Raw genomic sequence first — 20,080 nt, forward strand, 5'->3', positions numbered from 1 at the left:
GCCCACGAGCCACAACTACTGAGCCCGCATACCACAACTACTGAAGCCCATGTGCCTAGAGCCTGTGCTCTGCAACAAGAGAAGGCACTGCAATGAGAAACCCGTGCACCGCAATGAAGAGTAGCCCCTGCTCGCCACAATTAGAGAAAGCCCGCACACAGCAACGAAGACCCAACGCAGCCAAAAATAAATAAATTAATTAATTAAAAAAATTTAATATCAGTTTATGATAAAAACTCTCCAGAAACTGGGCACAAAGGGAACATACCTTAAAATAATAAAGGCAATATATGAAAAACCCACAGCTAACATCATACTCAACAGTGAAAAGCTGAAAACATTCCCTCTAAGATCAGGAACAAGATAAGAATGCCTACTCTTGCCACTTTTATTCAACATAGTTTTAGAAGTCCTAGCCAAAGCAATGAGAGAAGAAAAAGAAATAAGAGGAATCCAAATTGGAAAGGAAGAAGTAAAACTGTCACTGTTTGCAGATGACATGATAACTATACATAGAAAATCCTAAAGATGCCACCAGAAAACTACTAGAGCTCATCAGTGAACTCAGTAAAGTTGCAGGATACAAAGTTAATATGCAGAAATCTGTTGCATTTCTATACACTAACAATGAAATGTAAGAAAGAAAAACTAATTTAGTCACTTTCTGTAGCTAGGAGAGGATATCAAATCAGCTGACTTCAGAGTATCTAACAGCTCTTCACTAGGCACTACATAAGGTATCAATGATAACACATAGATTTTCCAGCACTGTTATTATTCCAGGTACTTGCCAAAGAGGAAACATTTAGAGAAGTGGAAACTGTTTTAAAATTTGGTTGAAAGGTTTTAAGTAGTCAGACTCAGAGGAACTGCTTTTCCTTTAAAATAGACTACTGAAAAATAAAAGCTGCTTACAACCCTAAATTCAGCACTCACGAGATAGTCTCTGGGATTTCATCTTCCTTTTTGAAGCGACCTGACCATATTAGGATCTTCTTCTCCCAATCCGTAGGCTTATGCAATGGCACTCTGTGGCTGTAAGTGTCTATGAGGAAAACAAGAGAAGATATCTTACTTATATGAGACTGACTCTCAAATTTAGCAACATTAAAATGCTATTTGTGCTTTTTAGCTATTCGCTAAACAGAATCATTGAGAAATCTCAAGCTAATTAGAGCTTTGTTTGGATGGAATTTCTTAGGTTGCTTATTTCTTAAATGAGATTCAAAAATTCTGTGAGGACTGAAGTAAAATAAAAGCATTATTTCCCAATATAAGCCATAGCCATTGAAAGCTGAAAGAACACCATGAACAAAGTTATAAAGGTGAGAAGGATGAACTAAAAAGAGAACAGTGAGGAGCCTGTTTGACTTCAGTAGAATTAAAAAAAAAGTTTGTAGGTAAAATCAGATTATAAAAGAACTTGAATGGCAGGCTAAGCTTTTTAGACCTGATTCAAGAACTACTGTACACTTTGAAGCAAGGAAGAAGTTAACATTTTAGAAAATTTAATCTGCATAATGGATGGAAAGCAAAAGGATAGGACAGAGTGGGCAACAAGTCCAAACAGAAGATTATAATACAAGATATTACAATACAAGGGTGAGGTGATATAGTCAGAACTAGAGTTATAACAGCAGGAAGAGAGACAACAAAGTCAATATGATGATGACTGAAAGAATCTGGAGATGAAGACAAAGAAGGATTCATGAAGAACCTCAAACTTGGATGAGTAAGACAATAACAGTATTGTTAACCAAAATAAGGAGATTGTGAAAAGAACCAGTCAGGAGAGGAAAAAGCATGAATGCCATTTTAGATCTACTGACTCTAAATTCATGCCATCTGAGTAGGTTTCATTAATAAGTTGGGAGTGGAGATAACCACTAGTGCAAAGGGAGAACCAGTGAGGATGACAGAGAAACATAGAAGACCAGGGGCTGAGCCTTGGGGCATGACCCAGAAAGGAGACAGGGGAAAGAGGCAGCAGAGGAAAACAGAGCAGCCAAAGATGAAAATGAACAAGAAAGGTAGAACCATAGACTATAAGAGAGCCTTTCAAAGGAAGGGGAAGTCACTGAAGGCAAGGAGCAGAAAAAGCTAGGGAATCACAGAATGTCAGGGTTAGAAAGGACCTTGGAGATAATCTCATCCAACTTCCATATAATGCCTACATCTCTCTTGCAGACAGACCATCTCCTTGACTACATACACATCACCTTTGCTTAAGCTGCACCTTTCACTTAACCAGAAGGCAACAGCAAAAGGAACAGGAAGGTCACTTGGAAAAAAATCCATAAAGAACCAAAGTCAAGAAAAGAGGTTTAGAAGTACAGAAATAGAACTGCTGTGATTTTATCTTTTAACCATTCCAGTGCTTGGCACAACTTTCTCTAGAGTTTTTAAAATTTTTTTTCCATTTTATGTACTATATACTCATTAAAGACAATTCAGAAAGTATAGATGTGAAAAAAGAAAAATTTAAAAACCACCCCTAATTCTCCTGTCATAGCATGATCACTATATTTTTATTTTGGTGTGTTTCCTAAGTCTTATCCCCATACATATGTATATATATGTAATTTCTATATGTACCATGCTTGTGCTTACGCACAATATAAAATTTTGTATTCTGCTTTGTTCATTAACATGATGACAAACACTTTCCATGCCAGTATGCGGTATTTATAAGCCCTATTTCCAACAGCTGTACAACCTCATCAAGTAGATCTAACATATATAATTAATCATTCCCAGATTACTTAACATTTAGACTAATTTCTCATTTTCCATATATATATATATATATATATATATAAAAATAGGAACATCTTTACATTCAAAGCTTTTTCCACATATAGGGATTATTCCTTAGGATAGATTTCCAGAAGTGAAATACCAAGTCAAAGGGTATAAACATTCTGAAGCTCTTGATAAATATTCTTTGAGAATAATTCTTTTCCACTCACCAATACCTGCCTAGCCCTAGTGCACTGCCATGAAGAAGCAACAAGCAAATAGTTCCTGGGACCCTACAGTTTATATATTATGCTCCTTCTTCCACAGTGGTGACAATGACAGGGTTTGGAGTTAGGGATAGGACTAAACATGGCTAAAGTCAATGTACAAGCCAGTGCGTAGCCCTAATTATATTTTACCCAAAACATCATTTTTTGATTGGTTCATCTTTGAGGTTCCTTAAAAGATGATTTCTAGACCACTATTTACTTTGGTGCATCTATAGTCCTATAAAAAGCTCCAGTCAAATCCCTGAGGCAAGAGATGAAAATGACAAATGAGAAAAATGAAGAAATCACTGCCACATGTAAGCACAGCTAATATAAGCACAATTTGGGAGGCCTGAACTACATGATAGGGTATGATATAGGGACGCCTGTGACCACCTCTCTTTTAGGTTCTTTTTTTCCTTTTCTTTCATAAATTTATTTATTTATTTTTGGCTGTGTTCTTCATTTTTGGCTGGGTCTTCATTTCTGTGAGAGGGCTTTCTGTAGTTGTGGCGAGCGGGGGCTACTCTTCGTTGCGGTGCATGGGCTTCTTATTGCAGTGGGTTCTCTTGTTGTGGAGCACAGGCTCTAGGCACGCGGGCTTCAGCAGTTGTGGTGCACGGGCTTAGTTGCTCTGCGGCATGTGGGATCTTCCCAGACCAGGGCTCGAACCCGTGTCCCCTGCACTGGCAGGTGGATTCTTCACCACTGTGCCACGAGGGAAGCCCCTAGGTTCTTTTGATTCCAAGTTATTCTAGTCTTTGGGAGCTGCCTAGTCTGGAAAGACTGGAAAGACTAATAAAAACTTACGGGTTGGAGGCTTTGGACTTTCCTGGGGTTTGTTGCAAAATCCATTTATTCTCTTCAAATCAGAGTTTCTGGTAAGCCTTACCGATGAGAAAGCATCTCTTTCACAGAACCTAAAATAACTTCCTAGAAAAGAGAGAAAAATGTTTCAGAGAAAGGAAATCGATGTCTCAAAATGAGAAATACCTGCAAGATACAATTTCATTTATAAAGATTAACTCACTTAAAAATGAATATCCTACTCTATATGTAAGATACATGTACTATATTTAAGGTGCTATGCTTAGTGCTATCTTAAAATATGCATGTGTTGCTGACTAGGAAATTACGAATTTACAACATAAACATTTTATCGGCTGTAAGTTTTATAAAAGCACTTCTCACGTATGTCTCATCATAACAATAATGATTCTGGTGGGAATATTATGGATTATGACCCTTGGCCATTGAGGTAAAGATCAGCAACCTCCCAGAAGTGCTAAAACAAGATGCCAAGTTGCCAATACTGTTCTGATAAACTCTGGGTAGGGGGCTGCAATGGCCAGCAAGGGGCTCTTTAGAGAGCCTTGTTCCTTCCAAGACATAATTCTCCAATTAGAAATCAACTTTAGATACAGTCACAATTTATGTATAATTTAAAAACTATATATATATTTATATACATACAAATGTATAAAACTATGTTATCATATACAGTATATGTATGCAGTTAATTTTTAAAGTCTAAACTCTAAGCACCTATAGAGAATAGTATTACAAATCACTATGTATTCACCACCCAGTTTCAGCAATTATCAATACATGGCCAATATTGTGTCGTCTGAATCCCACCCACTCCCTCCCACCAACCGGATTATTTTAAAGCAAATCCCCAACAACCTATTAGTTCATCAATAAACACTTCAGTACTTATCTCAAAACAATAATAACTTCAAAATCATATCCAGAATACCATTAATTTAACTAAAAAATATTCCTTTGATATCAGCACATTATGATCAAATGACATGATGATTCAATTCTCCAACGGACTCACAATTTTTTTTACAGTGGATTTATTCTAAACAGGTGCACACACTGAATACGGTTGATGCATGCCGTATAGGTCTCTCCCTCCTTTTTTTCCTGTCATTTATTTGTTGAAGAAACTAGATCATTAGTTCGAATTTCCCTCACTTTAGGTTTTGCTGATTGCCTCCCCATGGTGTTATTTAACATATTCTTCTAATTCCCCTATTTCTTGTAAACAGATTTTTGAGGTTTCATCAGATTCAGGTTAGAATTTTTAGCAAGAAAATGTCATAGGCGGTACTGTGTACACCCTACCATATGACATCCTAAGGTATACATCGATTTTGTCTTTTTGTGATATGAAGATTGAGCAGTAGATACTATCAGTGTGACTCATCCTTATAAAGTTCTCCATCACCTTTCATCTAATGTTTTATGCAGACATTGGTGACTGTTTCATTAGGGGTTGCAAGATGGTAGTATTTTTTTCTACTTTACTTATTTGGTTATCCTGAGGTAAAAGTCATATAAGAAATGTAGAATAAATGCTTGATTCTTTCCCTTCATTTGCCAGTTTTCAAATTAATGAATTGGTTTCCTTGCAACCTCCACAGGTAACCTTTTGTTTATAAGCAACATAAGGAACTCTTGCATTTAACACATGTGATGTGCTCCAGTCCATTCCAGTTATTTTTCTTTTTAATGCCCAGATGTTCCTATCTTTAGTCACTGGGGACCTTTCTAATTGGCTCCTGGGTCCTTTCAACATGTGCCCAGTAATCATTTATAGCTGCCTTACTTTCTAACATGTTCTGTACCCATTTTAAATGCTTCCAGCCCCAGATTTGGAATCAGACATTCCTCCAAAGTGCTCTGGTTCCTTTACGTAGAAAATGTTCTTAGAGATGCCTGAGGGAGGTTCATTGTTACCGAGTTTGTCACTGTTTCCAGACCTTTTCAGTGAACAAACCTAAGAAACACATTCCTTCTTAAAACGAATGCATGCTTAAGAACTTAGAAATGTTCACCTTCAGCGTTAGCATAAACATTTTTAATGTCAATAATTAATCAGAATTCAAAGCAGAGACAGCCATAAACAGTTCTGATGAGGGTAAAACGGGATAATTCTAAGTATGGGGGTGTCGTGGTATAAGAGAGAGCAGGACTGGTATAGGATTCAGTCAGAAGATCACAAAAGAGCCCTAGGGTCCTAGGACATGGAAGAAAGGGAGCACTGCAGTAGAATGAAACAGAAAAGAAAGCTGGAAAGGCACCAATGATAAATCTGACCAGGGTCCTGACCCTCCATGATGCTCTGGGTAACAAAGAAAAACATGCCCAAGACTTGCCTTTAATGCGACAAGAGTGTGCCCTCACAGCTTTGTGCTTAAAACATCACAGGAAGGCTTCCCTGGTGGCGCAGTGGTTGGGAGTCTGCCTGCTGATGCAGGGGACACGGGTTCGTGCCCCGGTCCGGGAAGATCCCACATGCCGCGGAGCGGCTGGGCCTGTGAGACATGGCCGCTGAGCCTGCGCGTCCGGAGCCTGTGCTCCGCAGCGGGAGAGGCCACAACAGTGAGAGGCCCGCGTACCACAAAAAAAACCTCACAAACACACAAACACACACACACACACACACACACACACACACACACACACACACACACACACACACACACACACACACACACACACACACACACACACACACACACACACACACCACAGGAAGGCTTCCCTGGTGGCGCAGTGGTTGAGAGTCCGCCTGCCGATGCAGGGGACACGGGTTCGTGCCCCGGCCTGGGAAGATCCCACATGCCGCGGAGCGGCTGGGCCCATAAGCCATGGCCGCTGAGCCTGCGCATCTGGAGCCTGTGCTCCGCAACAGGAGAGGCCACAACAGTGAGAGGCCCAGGTACCGCAAAAAAAAAAAAAATCATAGAAGAATTCAAGCAGTTTTAAAAATCTATTTGTTAGTGGACAGTGTGTACCTTTGAAATTCCAAACTCCTAATTGAGTGTCATTGCACCTTCAGAGTTTGAAGCAATAAGGAGATGCAAGAGAGCAACGAAGAGTAAAATGTGATTATAGTACTGGACCTCCCATAGTTGGTGAGAAACATAATTCCCTTGCTTTTTTTTTCTCTTGCTGTTAAGAAAACTTTTAAACATAGCAATCTAAAAGATATCACTGTAGACTTCTCATAGGCATATGTTTATATATGTCTAAAGATGTTTAAAACAACACTTATTGATACATAATTCCACATCAAAAATTCATCCTTTTAACGTGTAAAATTCAGAATCATCTCCTGCTTCAATCTGCTGCTGGACAGGAACCAATCAGAGAGAAAGAGGTGAAAGATGGAGAAGGGAGTCCAGGGCTTTCTCAATCACAAATCTCACCTCCACTCCAACTCTCTTTATACCTTTCTTGCAAAAATAATAATAGAAATAAGGAGGCGGTAGGGTTTCCAAAAACAAAAATTGTAAGCTTCAACCATCTGGGGAAGGCAAAAAGCTCATCCACCACAACTCTCTGTTTGAAAGTAAAGGAGGATTGGAGACATGGCGGCAGAGTAGAAGGAGTTGAGCTTACCTCCTCTCACAAAAACACTAAAATCACAAATAAATGCTGAACAACCATCGACGAAAAAGACTGGAAACTACCAAAAAAGATATTCTACATCCAAAGACAAAGAAGAAGCTCCACAAGATGGTAGGAGGAATGCATCTGCAACACAATCATATCCAATACCCACCGGGTGGGTTACCCACAAACTGGAAAATAATTATAACGCAGAGGTTCTCCCTCAGGAGTGAGAGTTCTGAGCCCTGGGCCAGGCTCCCCAGCCTGGGGGTCTGGCATCAGAAGGAGGAGCCCCTAGAGCATTTGGCTTTGAAGGCCAGCAGGGCTTGATCGCAGGAACTCCACAGGACTGGTGGAAACAGAAATGCCACTCTTAGAGGATGCACACAGGTCTCGTGCACACCAGGACCCAGGAAAAGGCAGTAACTTCATAGGAGCCTGGTCCAGACCTACCTGCTGGTCTTGGAGGGTCTCCTGTGGAGGTGGGGGGCAGCTGTGGCTTACTGTGGGGATAAGGACACTGGTGGCAGAGATACCAGGGAGTACTCATTAGTGTGAGCTCTCCTGGAGGCCACCATTTAGACAACAAGACCTGGCCCAACCCAACAGTCGGTAGGTGCAAGTGCTGGGATGCCTCGGGCCAAACAACTAACAGGGTGGGAACACAGGCCCACCCATTGGTAGACAGGCTGCCTAAAATCTTCCTGAGCCCATGGCCACCTCTAAACACACCTCTTGACACAGGCCTGCCCAACAAGGGACAAGACTCAGCTCCACCCACCAGTAGGCAGGCATCAGTCCCTCCCACCAGAAAGCCTACACAAGCCTCTTAGACCAGCCTCACCCACCAGGGGCAGACACCAGAAGCAAGAGGAAGTACAACCCTGCAGCCTGTGGAAACCGCAATCACAGAAAGTTAGATAAAATGAGACAACAAAGGAGTATATTCCAGATGAAGGAACAAGATAAAACCCCAGAAAAACAATGAAATTAAGTGGAGATAGGCAACCTTCCAGAAAAAGAATTCAGGGTAATGATATCAAAGATGATCTAAGATCTCAGAAAAAGAATGGAGGCACAGACTGAGAAGATATGAGATGTTTAACAAAGAGTTAGAAGATACAAAGAACAAACAGAGATGAACAATACAATAACTGAAATGAAAAATACACTAAAAGAAATCAACAGCAGAATAAATGAGGCAGAAGAACAGATAAGTGAGCTGGAAGACAGAAATGTGGAAATCACTGCTGCCGAACAGAATAAAGAAAAAAACAATGAAAAGAAATGAGGACAGTTTAAGAGACCTCTGGGACAACATTTAACGCACCAACATTTGCATTATAGGGGTCCAAGAAGAAGAGAGAAAGGGCCTGAGAAAATATTTGAAGAGATAATAGCTGAAAAATTCCCTAACATGGGAAAGGAAACAGTCATCGAAGTCCAGTAAGTGCAGAGAATCCCATACAGGATTAAACCCAAGGAGGAACATGCTGAGAAACATAGTAAGCAAACTGACAAAAATTAAAGACAAAGAGAAAATATTAAAAGCAACGAGGGAAAGGCAACAAATAATATACAAGGGAACTCCTGTAAGGTTATCAACTGATTTTTCAGCAGAAGCTCTGCAGCCAGAAGGGAGTGATGATATATTTAAGGTGATGAAAGGGGAAAAACCTACAACCAAGAATAATCTACCTATCAAGGCTCTCATTCAGATTTGATGGAGAAATCAAAAGCTTTACAGACAAGCAAAATTTAAAAGAATTCAGCACCAACAGACCAGCTTTATGACAAATGCTAAAGGAACTTCTCGGCAGAAAAGCCCACATCCAGTAGCAAGAAAATTACCAATGGGAAACCTCACCAGTAGAGGCAAACATACAGTAAAGGTAGGAAATCATCCACACACAAATATGATATCAAAACCAACAATCGGGGCTTCCCTGGTGGCGCAGTGGTTGAGAGTCCGCCTGCTGATGCAGGGGACATGGGTTCGTGCCCCAGTCCGGGAAGATCCCACATGACGCGGAGCGGCTGGGCCCGTGAGCCATGGCCGCTGAGCCTGCGCGTCTGGAGCCTGTGCTCTGCAACGGGAGAGGCCACAGCAGTGAGAGGCCCGCATACCGCAAAAAACAAAAACAAAACCCAACAATTGATAGAAGAGGAGAGTACAAAAAATGCAGGATATTGGAAATGCATTTGAAATTCAGAGACCAGCAACTTAAAACAATCATATATATATATATATATATATATGGGTGTGTGTGTGTGTGTGTGTGTGTGTGTGTGTGTGTATGTATGTATGTATATATATAGAGAGAGAGATAGAGGGAGAGAGAGAGAGACTGCTACATCAAAACCTCATGGTAACTGCAAACTGAAAATCTACAATAGATACACACAAAAAAGAAAAGGAATCCAAACACAACACTAACATTAGTCATCAAATCACTAGAGAACAGAACAAAAGAGAAAGGGAAGAGAAAACACCTACAAAAACAAACCCAAAACAATTTACAAAATGGCAATAAGAACATATATATTGACAATTATCTTAAATGTAAACAAATTAAATGATCCAAACAAAAGACATAGACTGGCTGAATGGATACAAAAACAAGACCTGTATATATGCTGTCTACAAGAGACCCACTTCAGATCTAGGGACACATACATACTGAAAGTGAGGGGATGGAAAAAGGTATTCCATGCAAATCAAAAGAAAGCTGGAGTAGCAATATTCATATCAGACAGAATAGACTTTAAAATAAAGACTGTTACAAGAGACAAAGAAGGACACTATATAATAATCAAGGGATCAATCCAAGAAGAAGATATAACAATTGTAAATATATATGCACACAACATGGAAGTACCTTAATATACAAGGTGAATATCAACAGATATAAAAGGAGAAATCAACAGTAACACAATAACAGTAAGGGACTTTAACACCCCACTTACATCACTGGACAGATCATCCAGACAGAAAATCAATAAGGAAACAGATCTTAAATGACACATTGGACCAAATGGAATTACTTGTTACATATAGAGCATTCCATCTGAAGCCAGCAAAATACACACTCTTCTCAAGTGGACATGAAACATTCTCCAGGATAGATCACATGTTGGGCCACAATGCAAGCCTCAGTAAATTTAAGAAAACTGAAATCATATCAAGCATCTTTTCCAACCACAACACTATGAGACTAGAAATCAACTACAAGAAAAAAACTGCAAAAAACACAAACACATGAAGGTTAAACAATATGCTACTAAACAACTAATGGATCACTGAAGAAATCAAAGAGGAAATCAAAAAATACCTAGAGACAAATGAAAATGAAAACACAACAATTCAAAACCTATGGGATTCAGCAAAAGCAGTTCTAAGAGGGAAGTTTATAGCAATATAAGCTTTCCTTAGGAAACAAGAAAGATCTCAAATAAACAGCCTAAACTTACACGTAAAGCAACTACAGAAAGAAGACCAAACAAAGCCCAAAGTTAGTAGACAGAAAGAAATCATTAAGATCAGAGCAGAAACAAATGAAATAGAAGCAAAAAAACAATAGCAAAGATCAATGAAACTAAAAGCTGATTCTTTGAAAAGATAAACAAAATTGATAAACCTTTAGCCAGACTCACCAAGAAAAAAAAGGAGAGGGCTCAAATTAATAAAATTAGAAATGAAAAAGGAGAAGTTACTACTGAATCCACAGAAATACAAAGGATCATAAGAGACTACTACAAGCAACTATATGCCAATAAAATGGACAACCTAGAAGAAATGGACAAATTCTTAGAAAGTACAGTCTCCTAAGACTAAACCAGGAAGAAATAGAAAATATGAACAGACCAATCACAAGTACTGAAATTGAAACTATGATTTAAAAATTCCAACAAACAAAAAGTCCAGGACCAGATGGCTTCACAGGCGAATTCTATCAAACATTTAGAGAAGAGTTAACACCTATTCTTCTGAAACTGTTCCAAAAAATTGCAGAGGAAGGAACACTCCCAAACTCATTCTATAAGGCCACCATCACCCGGATACCAAAAACAGACAAAGATATCAGACAAAAAAGAAAATTACAGGCCAATATCCCTGATGAACATACATGCAAAAATCCTCAACAAACCACCAAACCAAATCCAACAATACATTAAAAGGATCATATGCCATGTTCAAATGGGATTTATCCCTGGGATGCAAGCATTTTTCAATATCCACAAATCAACCAGTGTGATACACGACATTAACAAACTGAAGAATAAAAACCATATGATCATCTCTATAGATGCAGAAAAAGCTTTCAACAAAATTCAACACCAGTTTACGATAAAAAGTCTCCAGAAAGTGGGGATAGAGGGAACCTACCTCAACATAATAAAGGCCATATACGACAAACCCACAGCAAACATCATACCCAACAGTGAAAAGCTGCAGGCATTCCCTCTAAGATCAGGAACAAGGCAAGGATGTCCACTCTAGCCACTTTTATTCAACATAGTTTTGGAAGTCCTAGCCACAGCAATCAGAGAAGAAAAAGAAATAAAAGGAATCCAAATTGGAAGGAAGAAATAAAATTGTCACTGTTTGCAGATGATAAGATACTATACACAGAAAATCCTAAAGATGCTACCAGAAAACTACTAGAGCTCATCAATGAATTTGGTAAAGTTGCAGGATACAAAATTAATATGCAGAAATCTGCTGCATTTCTATAGACTAACAATGAAAGAGAAATTAAGGAAACAATCTCATTTACCACTGCATCAAAAAGAATAAAATACCTAGGAATAAACCTACCTAAGGAGACAAAAGACCTATACTCCAAAAATTATAAGGCACCCTTGAAAAAAATCAAAGATGACACAAACAGATGGAAAGATATACCATGTTCTTGGATTGGAAGAATCAACGTTGTCAAAATGTCTATCGTATCCAAGGCAATCTAAAGATTCAGTGCAATCTGTTTCAAATTACCAGTGTCAATTTTCACAGAACTAGATCAAAAAATTTTTAAATTTGTATGGAAACACAAAAGACCCCAAATAGCCAAAGCAATCTTAAGAAAGAAAAATGGAGCTGGAGGAATCAGGTTCCTTGACTTCAGACTATACTACAAAGTTACAGTAATTAAAACAATATGGTACTGGCATAAAAACAGAAATATAGATCAAGGAACAGGACAGAAAGCCCAGAAATAAACCCATGCACCTATGGTCAATTAATCTATGACAGAGAAGGCAAGAATATACAACGGAGAAAAGACAGTCTCTTCAATAAGTGGTGCTGGGACAGCTACATGTAAAAGAATGAAATTAGAACATTCCCTAACACCATACACAAAAATAAACTCAAAATAGATTAAAGACCTAAATGTAAAACTGGATACTATAGAACTCTTAGAGGAAAACATAGGCAGAACACTCTTTGACATAAATCGCAGTAATACCTTTTTGGATTCACCTCCTAGAGTAATGAAAATAAAAACAATAATAGGGCTTCCCTGGTGGCGCAGTGGTTGAGAATCTGCCTGTTAATGCAGGGGACACGGGTTCGAGCCCTGGTCTGGGAAGATCCCACATGCCACGGAGCAACTAGGCCCGTGAGCCACAACTACTGAGCCTGCGTGTCTGGAGACCGTGCTCCTCAACAAGAGAAGCCACAATAGTGAAAGGCCTGCGCACAGACATGAAGAGTGGCCCCCGCACAGAAACAAAGACCCAAAACAGCAAAAATAAATAATTAATAAACTCCTACCCCCAACATTTTGTTTAAAAAATAATAATAATAATAAACAAGTGGGACCTAATTAAACTTATAAGCTTTGCACAGCAAAGGAAACCATAAGCAAAATAAAAAGACAACCCACAGAACAGGAGAAAATATCTGCAAACAATGCAACCGACAAGGGATTAATCTCCAAAATATACAAATAGCTCATGCAGCTATCTCCAAAATATATAAATAGCTCATGCAGCTCAATGTAAGTTCCCTACATACGAACGAGTTCCATTCCAAGAGTGAATTCGTAAGTCCAATTTGTTTGTAAGTCCAACAAAGTTAGCCTAGATACCCAACTAACACAATTGGCTATATAGTACTGTACTGTAAAAGGTTTATAATACTTTTCATACAAATAATACATAAAAAACAAACACAAAAAATAAAGAAATCATTTTTAATGTCACAGTACAGTACCTTGAAAAGTAGAGTAGTACAGTACAACAGCTGGCATACACGGGCTTGCATCAAGAGAAAAGGCAAGAAGACTCACTGACTAGAGGAGGGAGAGGAGGTGGGAAATGGTAGAGCTGAAGGATCATCAGCAATTGGAGACGGAGGGCAAGCTGCAATTTCACTCATGCCTGACATTGATGGCACAGGTTCTGGTTCCTTGCTGGATTCAATTCTATCTACCCTCTTGAAAAAACAATCCAGCGATGTCTGGGTAGTAGCTCTTCTTTTCTTGTCATAGATGACACAGTAGCACTGGACTGCATTCTGAACAGCTGCTGCAACCTTTCTGTACCATTCTACGTTCAGGTCCTGTGCCTCCTCAAATAAAGAAAATCCCCTTGTCATTTCCTGCATCATAAATCTCTTCAGTTCTTCAGTTACTTCTTCTTCCTCTTGTCTCTCTTCATACTTTCTCTCGGCCTCCAATTCCATCAGGTCTTCATTAGTAAGCTCCTCGTGTTGTATAGCAAGGAGTTCAATGAAGTCATTCTCTTGCAGATCTAGCTTGAAATAAAGATACTGTACTACTGTACTCTGTATAGTACTGTACAGTACATAAAAGCACAACCACTTGTACCGGATGCACGCACGTGACAATGAACGCCAGACACATGAACTAACTTACGTGACTGTACATGCGAATGCACGTTTGTATCTTTGAAAGCTCGCAACTTGAAGTTTCGTATGTAGGGGACTTACTGTACCAGAAAAACAAACAACCCAATCAAAAACTGGGCAGAAGACCTAAATAGACATTTCTCCAAGAAGACATACAGATGGCCAAAAAGCACATAAAAAGATGCTCAACATCGCTAATTATTAGAGAAATGCAAATCCAAACTCCAGTGAGGTATCACCTCACACCAGTCAGAATGGCCATCATCAAAAAGTCTACAAACAATAAATGCTGGAGAGGGTGTGGAAAAAAGGGAAGCCTCCTACACTGTTGGTGGGAATGTAAATTGGTACAGCCACTATGGAGAAAGGTATGGAGTTTCCTTTAAAAAGTAAAAATAGAGCTACTGTGTGATCCACATATCCCACTTCTGGGCATATACAGAGAAAAACCACAATTTGAAAAGATACATGCATCCCAATGTTCAATGCAGCACCATTTACAATAGCCAACACATGGAAGCAACCTAAATGTCCAATGACAGATGAATGGATAAAGAAGAAGTGGTAGGGCTTCCCTGGTGGCTCTGTGGTTGAGAGTCCGCCTGCCAATGCAGGGGACACGGGTTCATGCCCCGGTCCGGGAAGATCCCACGTGTTGCGGAGCGGCTGGGCCGGTGAGCCATGGCCGCTGAGCCTGCGCGTCCGGAGCCTGTGCTCCGCAACGGGAGAGGCCACAACAGTGAGAGGCCTGCGTACCGCAAAAAAAAAAAAAAAAAGAAGTGGTATATATACATGATGGAATACTAGCCATAAAAAAAAAATGAAATAATGCCATTTGCTACAACATGGCTGTACCTAAAGATTATCATACTATGTGAAGTAAGTCAGACAGAGAAAGACAAATATCATATATCACTTAGATGGGGAATGTAAAGAAATGATACAAACGAACTTATTTACGAAACAGGAATAGTATCACAGACTTAGAAAACAAACTTATGGTTATGAAAGGGGAAAGGTGGAGGGGAGGGATAAATTAGGAGTTTGGGATTAATATATACACACTACTATATATAAAATAGATAATCAACAAGGACCTAATGTATAGCACAAGGAACTCTCCTCAATATTCTATAATAACCTAAATGGGAAAAAAATCTGATAAAGAACAGAGGTATGTATAACTGAATCATTTTGTTGTATACCTGAAACTAACACAACATTGTAAATCAACTATACTCCAATATAAAGTAAAAAAATTTTAAATATATATACTAAATAAAAATAAAGTGTACAATTCAGTAGTTTTTTCTATATACACAAAGTTATGTACTGATCACTACTACAGTATTTAATTATATAAATGAAATCACACAATATGTGGCCTTTTTAACTGGCTTCTTTCACTTAGCATGTTTTCGAAGTTTGTCCATGTTGTAGCATTTATCAGTACTTGATTTTTTGAAAATATTTATGTATTTATTTATTTATTCATTTATCTGGCTGTGTCTGGTCTTAGTTGCCACACGTGGGATCTTCATTGCAGCATGCAGGATCTTTCATTGTGGCACACGTGCTTCTCTCTAATTGTGGCGCACAGGCTCTAGAGCACACAGGCTCAGTAGTTGCGGGGCATGGGCTTAGTTGCCCCACGGCATATGGGATCTTAGTTCCCTGACCAGGGATTGAACCCGCGTTCCCTGCATCAGAAGGCGGATTCTTAACCACTGGACCACCAGGGAAGTCCTGATGATGTCCTTTATTTATTTATTTTTATAAATTTATTTTTTTATTTTTGGCTGCGTTGGGTCTTCGTTGCTGCGTGCAGGCTTTCCTAGTTGCAATGAGCAGGGGTTACTCTTCATTGCAGTGTGCAGGCTTCTCGTTGTGGTGGCTTCTCTTGTTGCAAAGCATGGGCTCTAGGTGTGTGGGCTTCAGTAGTTGCGGCACGCAGGCTCAGTAGTTGTGGCTCACGGGCTCTAGAGCACAGGCTCAGTAGTTGTGGTGAATGGGCTTAGTTGCTCCGTGGCATGTGGGATCTCCCCAGACCAGGGCTTGAACCCATGTCCCCTGCATTGGCAGGCGGATTCTTAACCACTGTGCCACTAGGGAAGTCCCTGATGATGTCCTTTAAATATATAAATTTTTAATTTTGATGAAGTCCAGCTTATCCATTTTTTCTTCTGTTGCTTGAGCTTTTGGTGTCATATACAAGGTTACAAAGGTTTACTCCTATGTTATCTTCTAAGAACGTTACAGTTTTAGCTTTAACATTTAGATCTGTCATCCATTTTCAGTTAATACTGGTATATTATGTGTGGAAGGAATCCAACTTCATTTTTTTGCATATGGATATCCAATTCTCCCAGCACCATTTGTTGAAAAGACTATTCTTTCCCCTGTTGAATTGTTTTGACACAATATAGAAAATCATTTGTCCATAAATATGAGGGTTTATTTCCAGACTCTCAATTCTATTTCCAATGCTCTGTATTCCCCAGTATTCTTTGTTGTGTTTTGCCACAGAAGTCTATGTTCTATGTTAGCTTAGTAGTCCACTAATAACTGGACAGAGACTTCCTTAAATGCCTTGCACCAATAAGTTTGCCAGCCTTTGCTGGAGGGCTATGTGTGCATTTGGGGGCATGCTCTGGGGTGGGTGAGAAAGAAGCTGTTCGAATTGTATTAGCTCTGAGTCAGGTTAATAAAAAAAAAAGGCAAGCCCTGTGAGTGAACATTTCCATGGAACTGCCACACAGGCCAAATAGTAACAGTCCTCTGGGGCTAGGGGTCTGGGGGAGCTCCAAATCCATTCTGCCTTCTTCAGTGTCTGCTAGGTTTTTAGAGCTACTGCAATTTTGAGGTATTAGTTTTCAAGGCTACTGTGAAGCCAAGAGGAGACAGGAATCAGTTAAAACTCCATTAGCCTTGTTGTCCTTACCATGAAGTCATTTTCTTCGATAAATGCCACACAGACTGTCACAAGCCTCTGGTTATTTCCTAGAGTTCTGAAAAAGTTGATTTTAAGACTTTATGGTAATGTTTTCATTGCTTTTTATAGGAGTGAATTTTCAGAGGTCCTAACTCTGACATACCTTAAGTTAGAACCTCTACTTGTATCAAGATTTGTGGTTGTCTGCAGTCTGATTTCTTTCATAAAAGGCCTCATTTATTTCAGTTTTCTAGGCAGGTAGTCCCAGAAAGCTTTGCCTGGGTCTGAGTAACCACACCACCAGTGCCACCTAGTGACAGTAAGTATACACTGTAAGAAAAGTAGATAAATTATAACTGATCTCGGCTTGTTTTAAATGTATACTAGGTAATGTAGTATTTACTTCACCAGGGCTGATTTGAGGGTTAAATGGAAAACAAGCGTGAGAGCATTTGGCAAGATGCTTGAAACACAGCAGGCACTCTAAGCGTTAAGTTTGTTTCTTGAAATATTACTTAAAGCACTAATCCTCAAAACATTTCCAGAGCACTTCAATTTTACCCCTAAGGTGGTCAGTATTTCTGATCAAGGTAATTTTATACAGTTATCAGGGCATGAAGAAATTCTATGAACCTCTTCAAAAGTTTTCCATAGCTCTAAGGATTAAAACAAGTATTCAATGCTGTGACTCTCAAACTTCAGTATGCATCAGAACCACCAGAATGGCTTGTTAAAATGCAAATCACTAGGCACACCTACCTCCAGTTTTGGAATCAACAATTCTGGGTTGAAGGTTGGGAATTTGCATTTCTAACAAGATCTTAGGTGAAGCTGCTACTGCTGGTTTGAAACTACACTTTGAGAACCACTGTGTTTGGGTTTTTTTTTTAAAAAAAACTGTGGTAAAATACATATAACACAAAATTTACCATTCTAACCATTTTTTAAGTGTACAGGGCTGTGGCATTAAGTACATTCACATTGTTGTGCCACCATCACCACCATCCATCTCGAATTTTTCATCTTCCCCAGAGAACCACTGGTTTAATGTGACCTACAAATCCCCATCTCACACCATCCTGTCCCATTGCCTTCTGGCAGGTGCTGAGACAGAAAGCAACAAAGTTAACTGGCAGTGAGCTCTACTGTCTAAAGAGGAAACAGAAAAAGAATCAATATTTATCTCCTTAGGTACTGTCCTTCCCCATCCCTCTTAATTAGAACAGAGGCAGTTTAGGAGAATAAAAGACAAGCTGCCTCTCAGCTCAGTTTGGGTAATAATGATAAAGCAAAAATGTTACCATGTACACCTACTTACTGTCAGTCACACAAATGCACGTTTGGAGATATTTATTCACTCAACAAATACTACTTGTCAGGTATTGTTCTAGGCAGTATAAAAAACAGATAAAAATCTATGCCAGCTGAACTTACATTCTACTAGAGGAAGGGGGAAAAATATACATATATACGTATATGTATATATATACATATATATGTATATATATATATATACGTATATATATAGTTAGATAGTAAATTCCAGAGAGAAAAAATAAACAATGGGGAGTGACAGTGTTTCTGTGCTTGGAATGTGGTGTGTGTGTGAAATTTTAGATAGGGAAGTAGAAGTTCTGTTTGAGAATGCTACTTTTGAAGGAAGTGAGGGGGCTAGTATGCAGGTATCTGGTGGAAGGGTATTTCAATCAGAAACAACAGTAAGTGCAAAGGCCCTAAGGGACACAAAGAGGAGGCCAGCATGGCTAGAACAGAGGAACAATGAAAAGAGAAGCAGTACTTGAGGTCACAGACATACCTGGGGGTGGAGGTGAGGAATAGGGACTTAAAGGCATGAGAGGTTTACCTAGATCAGAAAATATCTCCCAACTTTTCTTACTACAACTTCATACTGGAGGCCAGGAATTTGTACCTCCTTAAGGTATAAATGGTTATTAAAACATAAACAAACATGATATTATACACATTAGAAATAACAAACCATTGTAAAAAAAAAATTTTTAAACCCGACATCACTAAAATATATATATATATATATATATATATATATATATGAAGTCTTGATGTGATTTCGGTCTTCATTTTGCAATTACAAAAAAATTAAAGCATAAAAAAGTTTTAGTATCATTATTTTTTTTAACATCTTTATTGGAGTATAATTGCTTTACAATGGTTAGTTTCTGCTTTATAACAAAGTGAATCAGTTATACATATACATATGTTCCCATATCTCTTCCCTCTTGCCTCTCCCTCCCTCCCACCCTCCCTATCCCACCCCTCTAGGTGGTCACAAACCACCGAGCTGATCTCCCTGTGCCATGCGGCTGCTTCCCACTAGCTATCTATTTTACATTTGGGAGTGTATATAGGTCCATGCCACTCTCTCACTTTGTCATAGCTTACCCTTCCCACCCCCCCAGTATCATTATTAAGACCACTTTTCTAACTCAAAGAGAGAGAATATATTGCCCCAGACATCCAAGCCCAAAATTTTCCATCCTCTCGTGGATCACAATTAAAAACAAACAAAAAAAACAAAAGAAAACCAGCCCTTAAAGGGCTGTTAAACCCAGAGGGTTAAACCATCTGGCTACACTTGCAGCCTGTCCCTGGCTGACCAGTTCTGTGTCCCCAAAGCCTTAGCAAGAAGTCAAGATGAAGCCTCACTATGCCCGTAAGGCTCTGACTGGCAAATGGCTAGTTAATCTTAAGAATAGAAATCCTTAAGCTCTAGTATGCAACAGAATCACCCAAAGGATTCGTAACACACACTAGTGGACCCCATTTGCAGAGTTTCTGATTCAGTAAGTATAGGTGGAGCCTGAGAATTTGCACTTCCAA

At 39.2% G+C, this 20,080-nt stretch overlaps 1 protein-coding gene across 1 annotated transcript in view; it reads right to left on the reverse strand.

The window, feature by feature from the left end:
• FAM162A (family with sequence similarity 162 member A) overlaps window positions 1-20,080 on the reverse strand; it is a 35,146-nt gene that overhangs the window by 5,192 nt on the left and 9,874 nt on the right. The window contains exons 2-3 of the mRNA XM_060150490.1: window positions 3,819-3,941; window positions 937-1,045 (exon numbers count right to left, since the gene is read on the reverse strand). Coding sequence (XP_060006473.1) covers window positions 937-1,045; window positions 3,819-3,941 — 232 coding nt within the window. The remainder of the gene's footprint in view (window positions 1-936; window positions 1,046-3,818; window positions 3,942-20,080) is intronic.

This window comes from Lagenorhynchus albirostris, chromosome 5 (assembly GCF_949774975.1).
Source record: "Lagenorhynchus albirostris chromosome 5, mLagAlb1.1, whole genome shotgun sequence".
Classification (NCBI taxonomy): Eukaryota; Metazoa; Chordata; class Mammalia; order Artiodactyla; family Delphinidae; genus Lagenorhynchus; species Lagenorhynchus albirostris.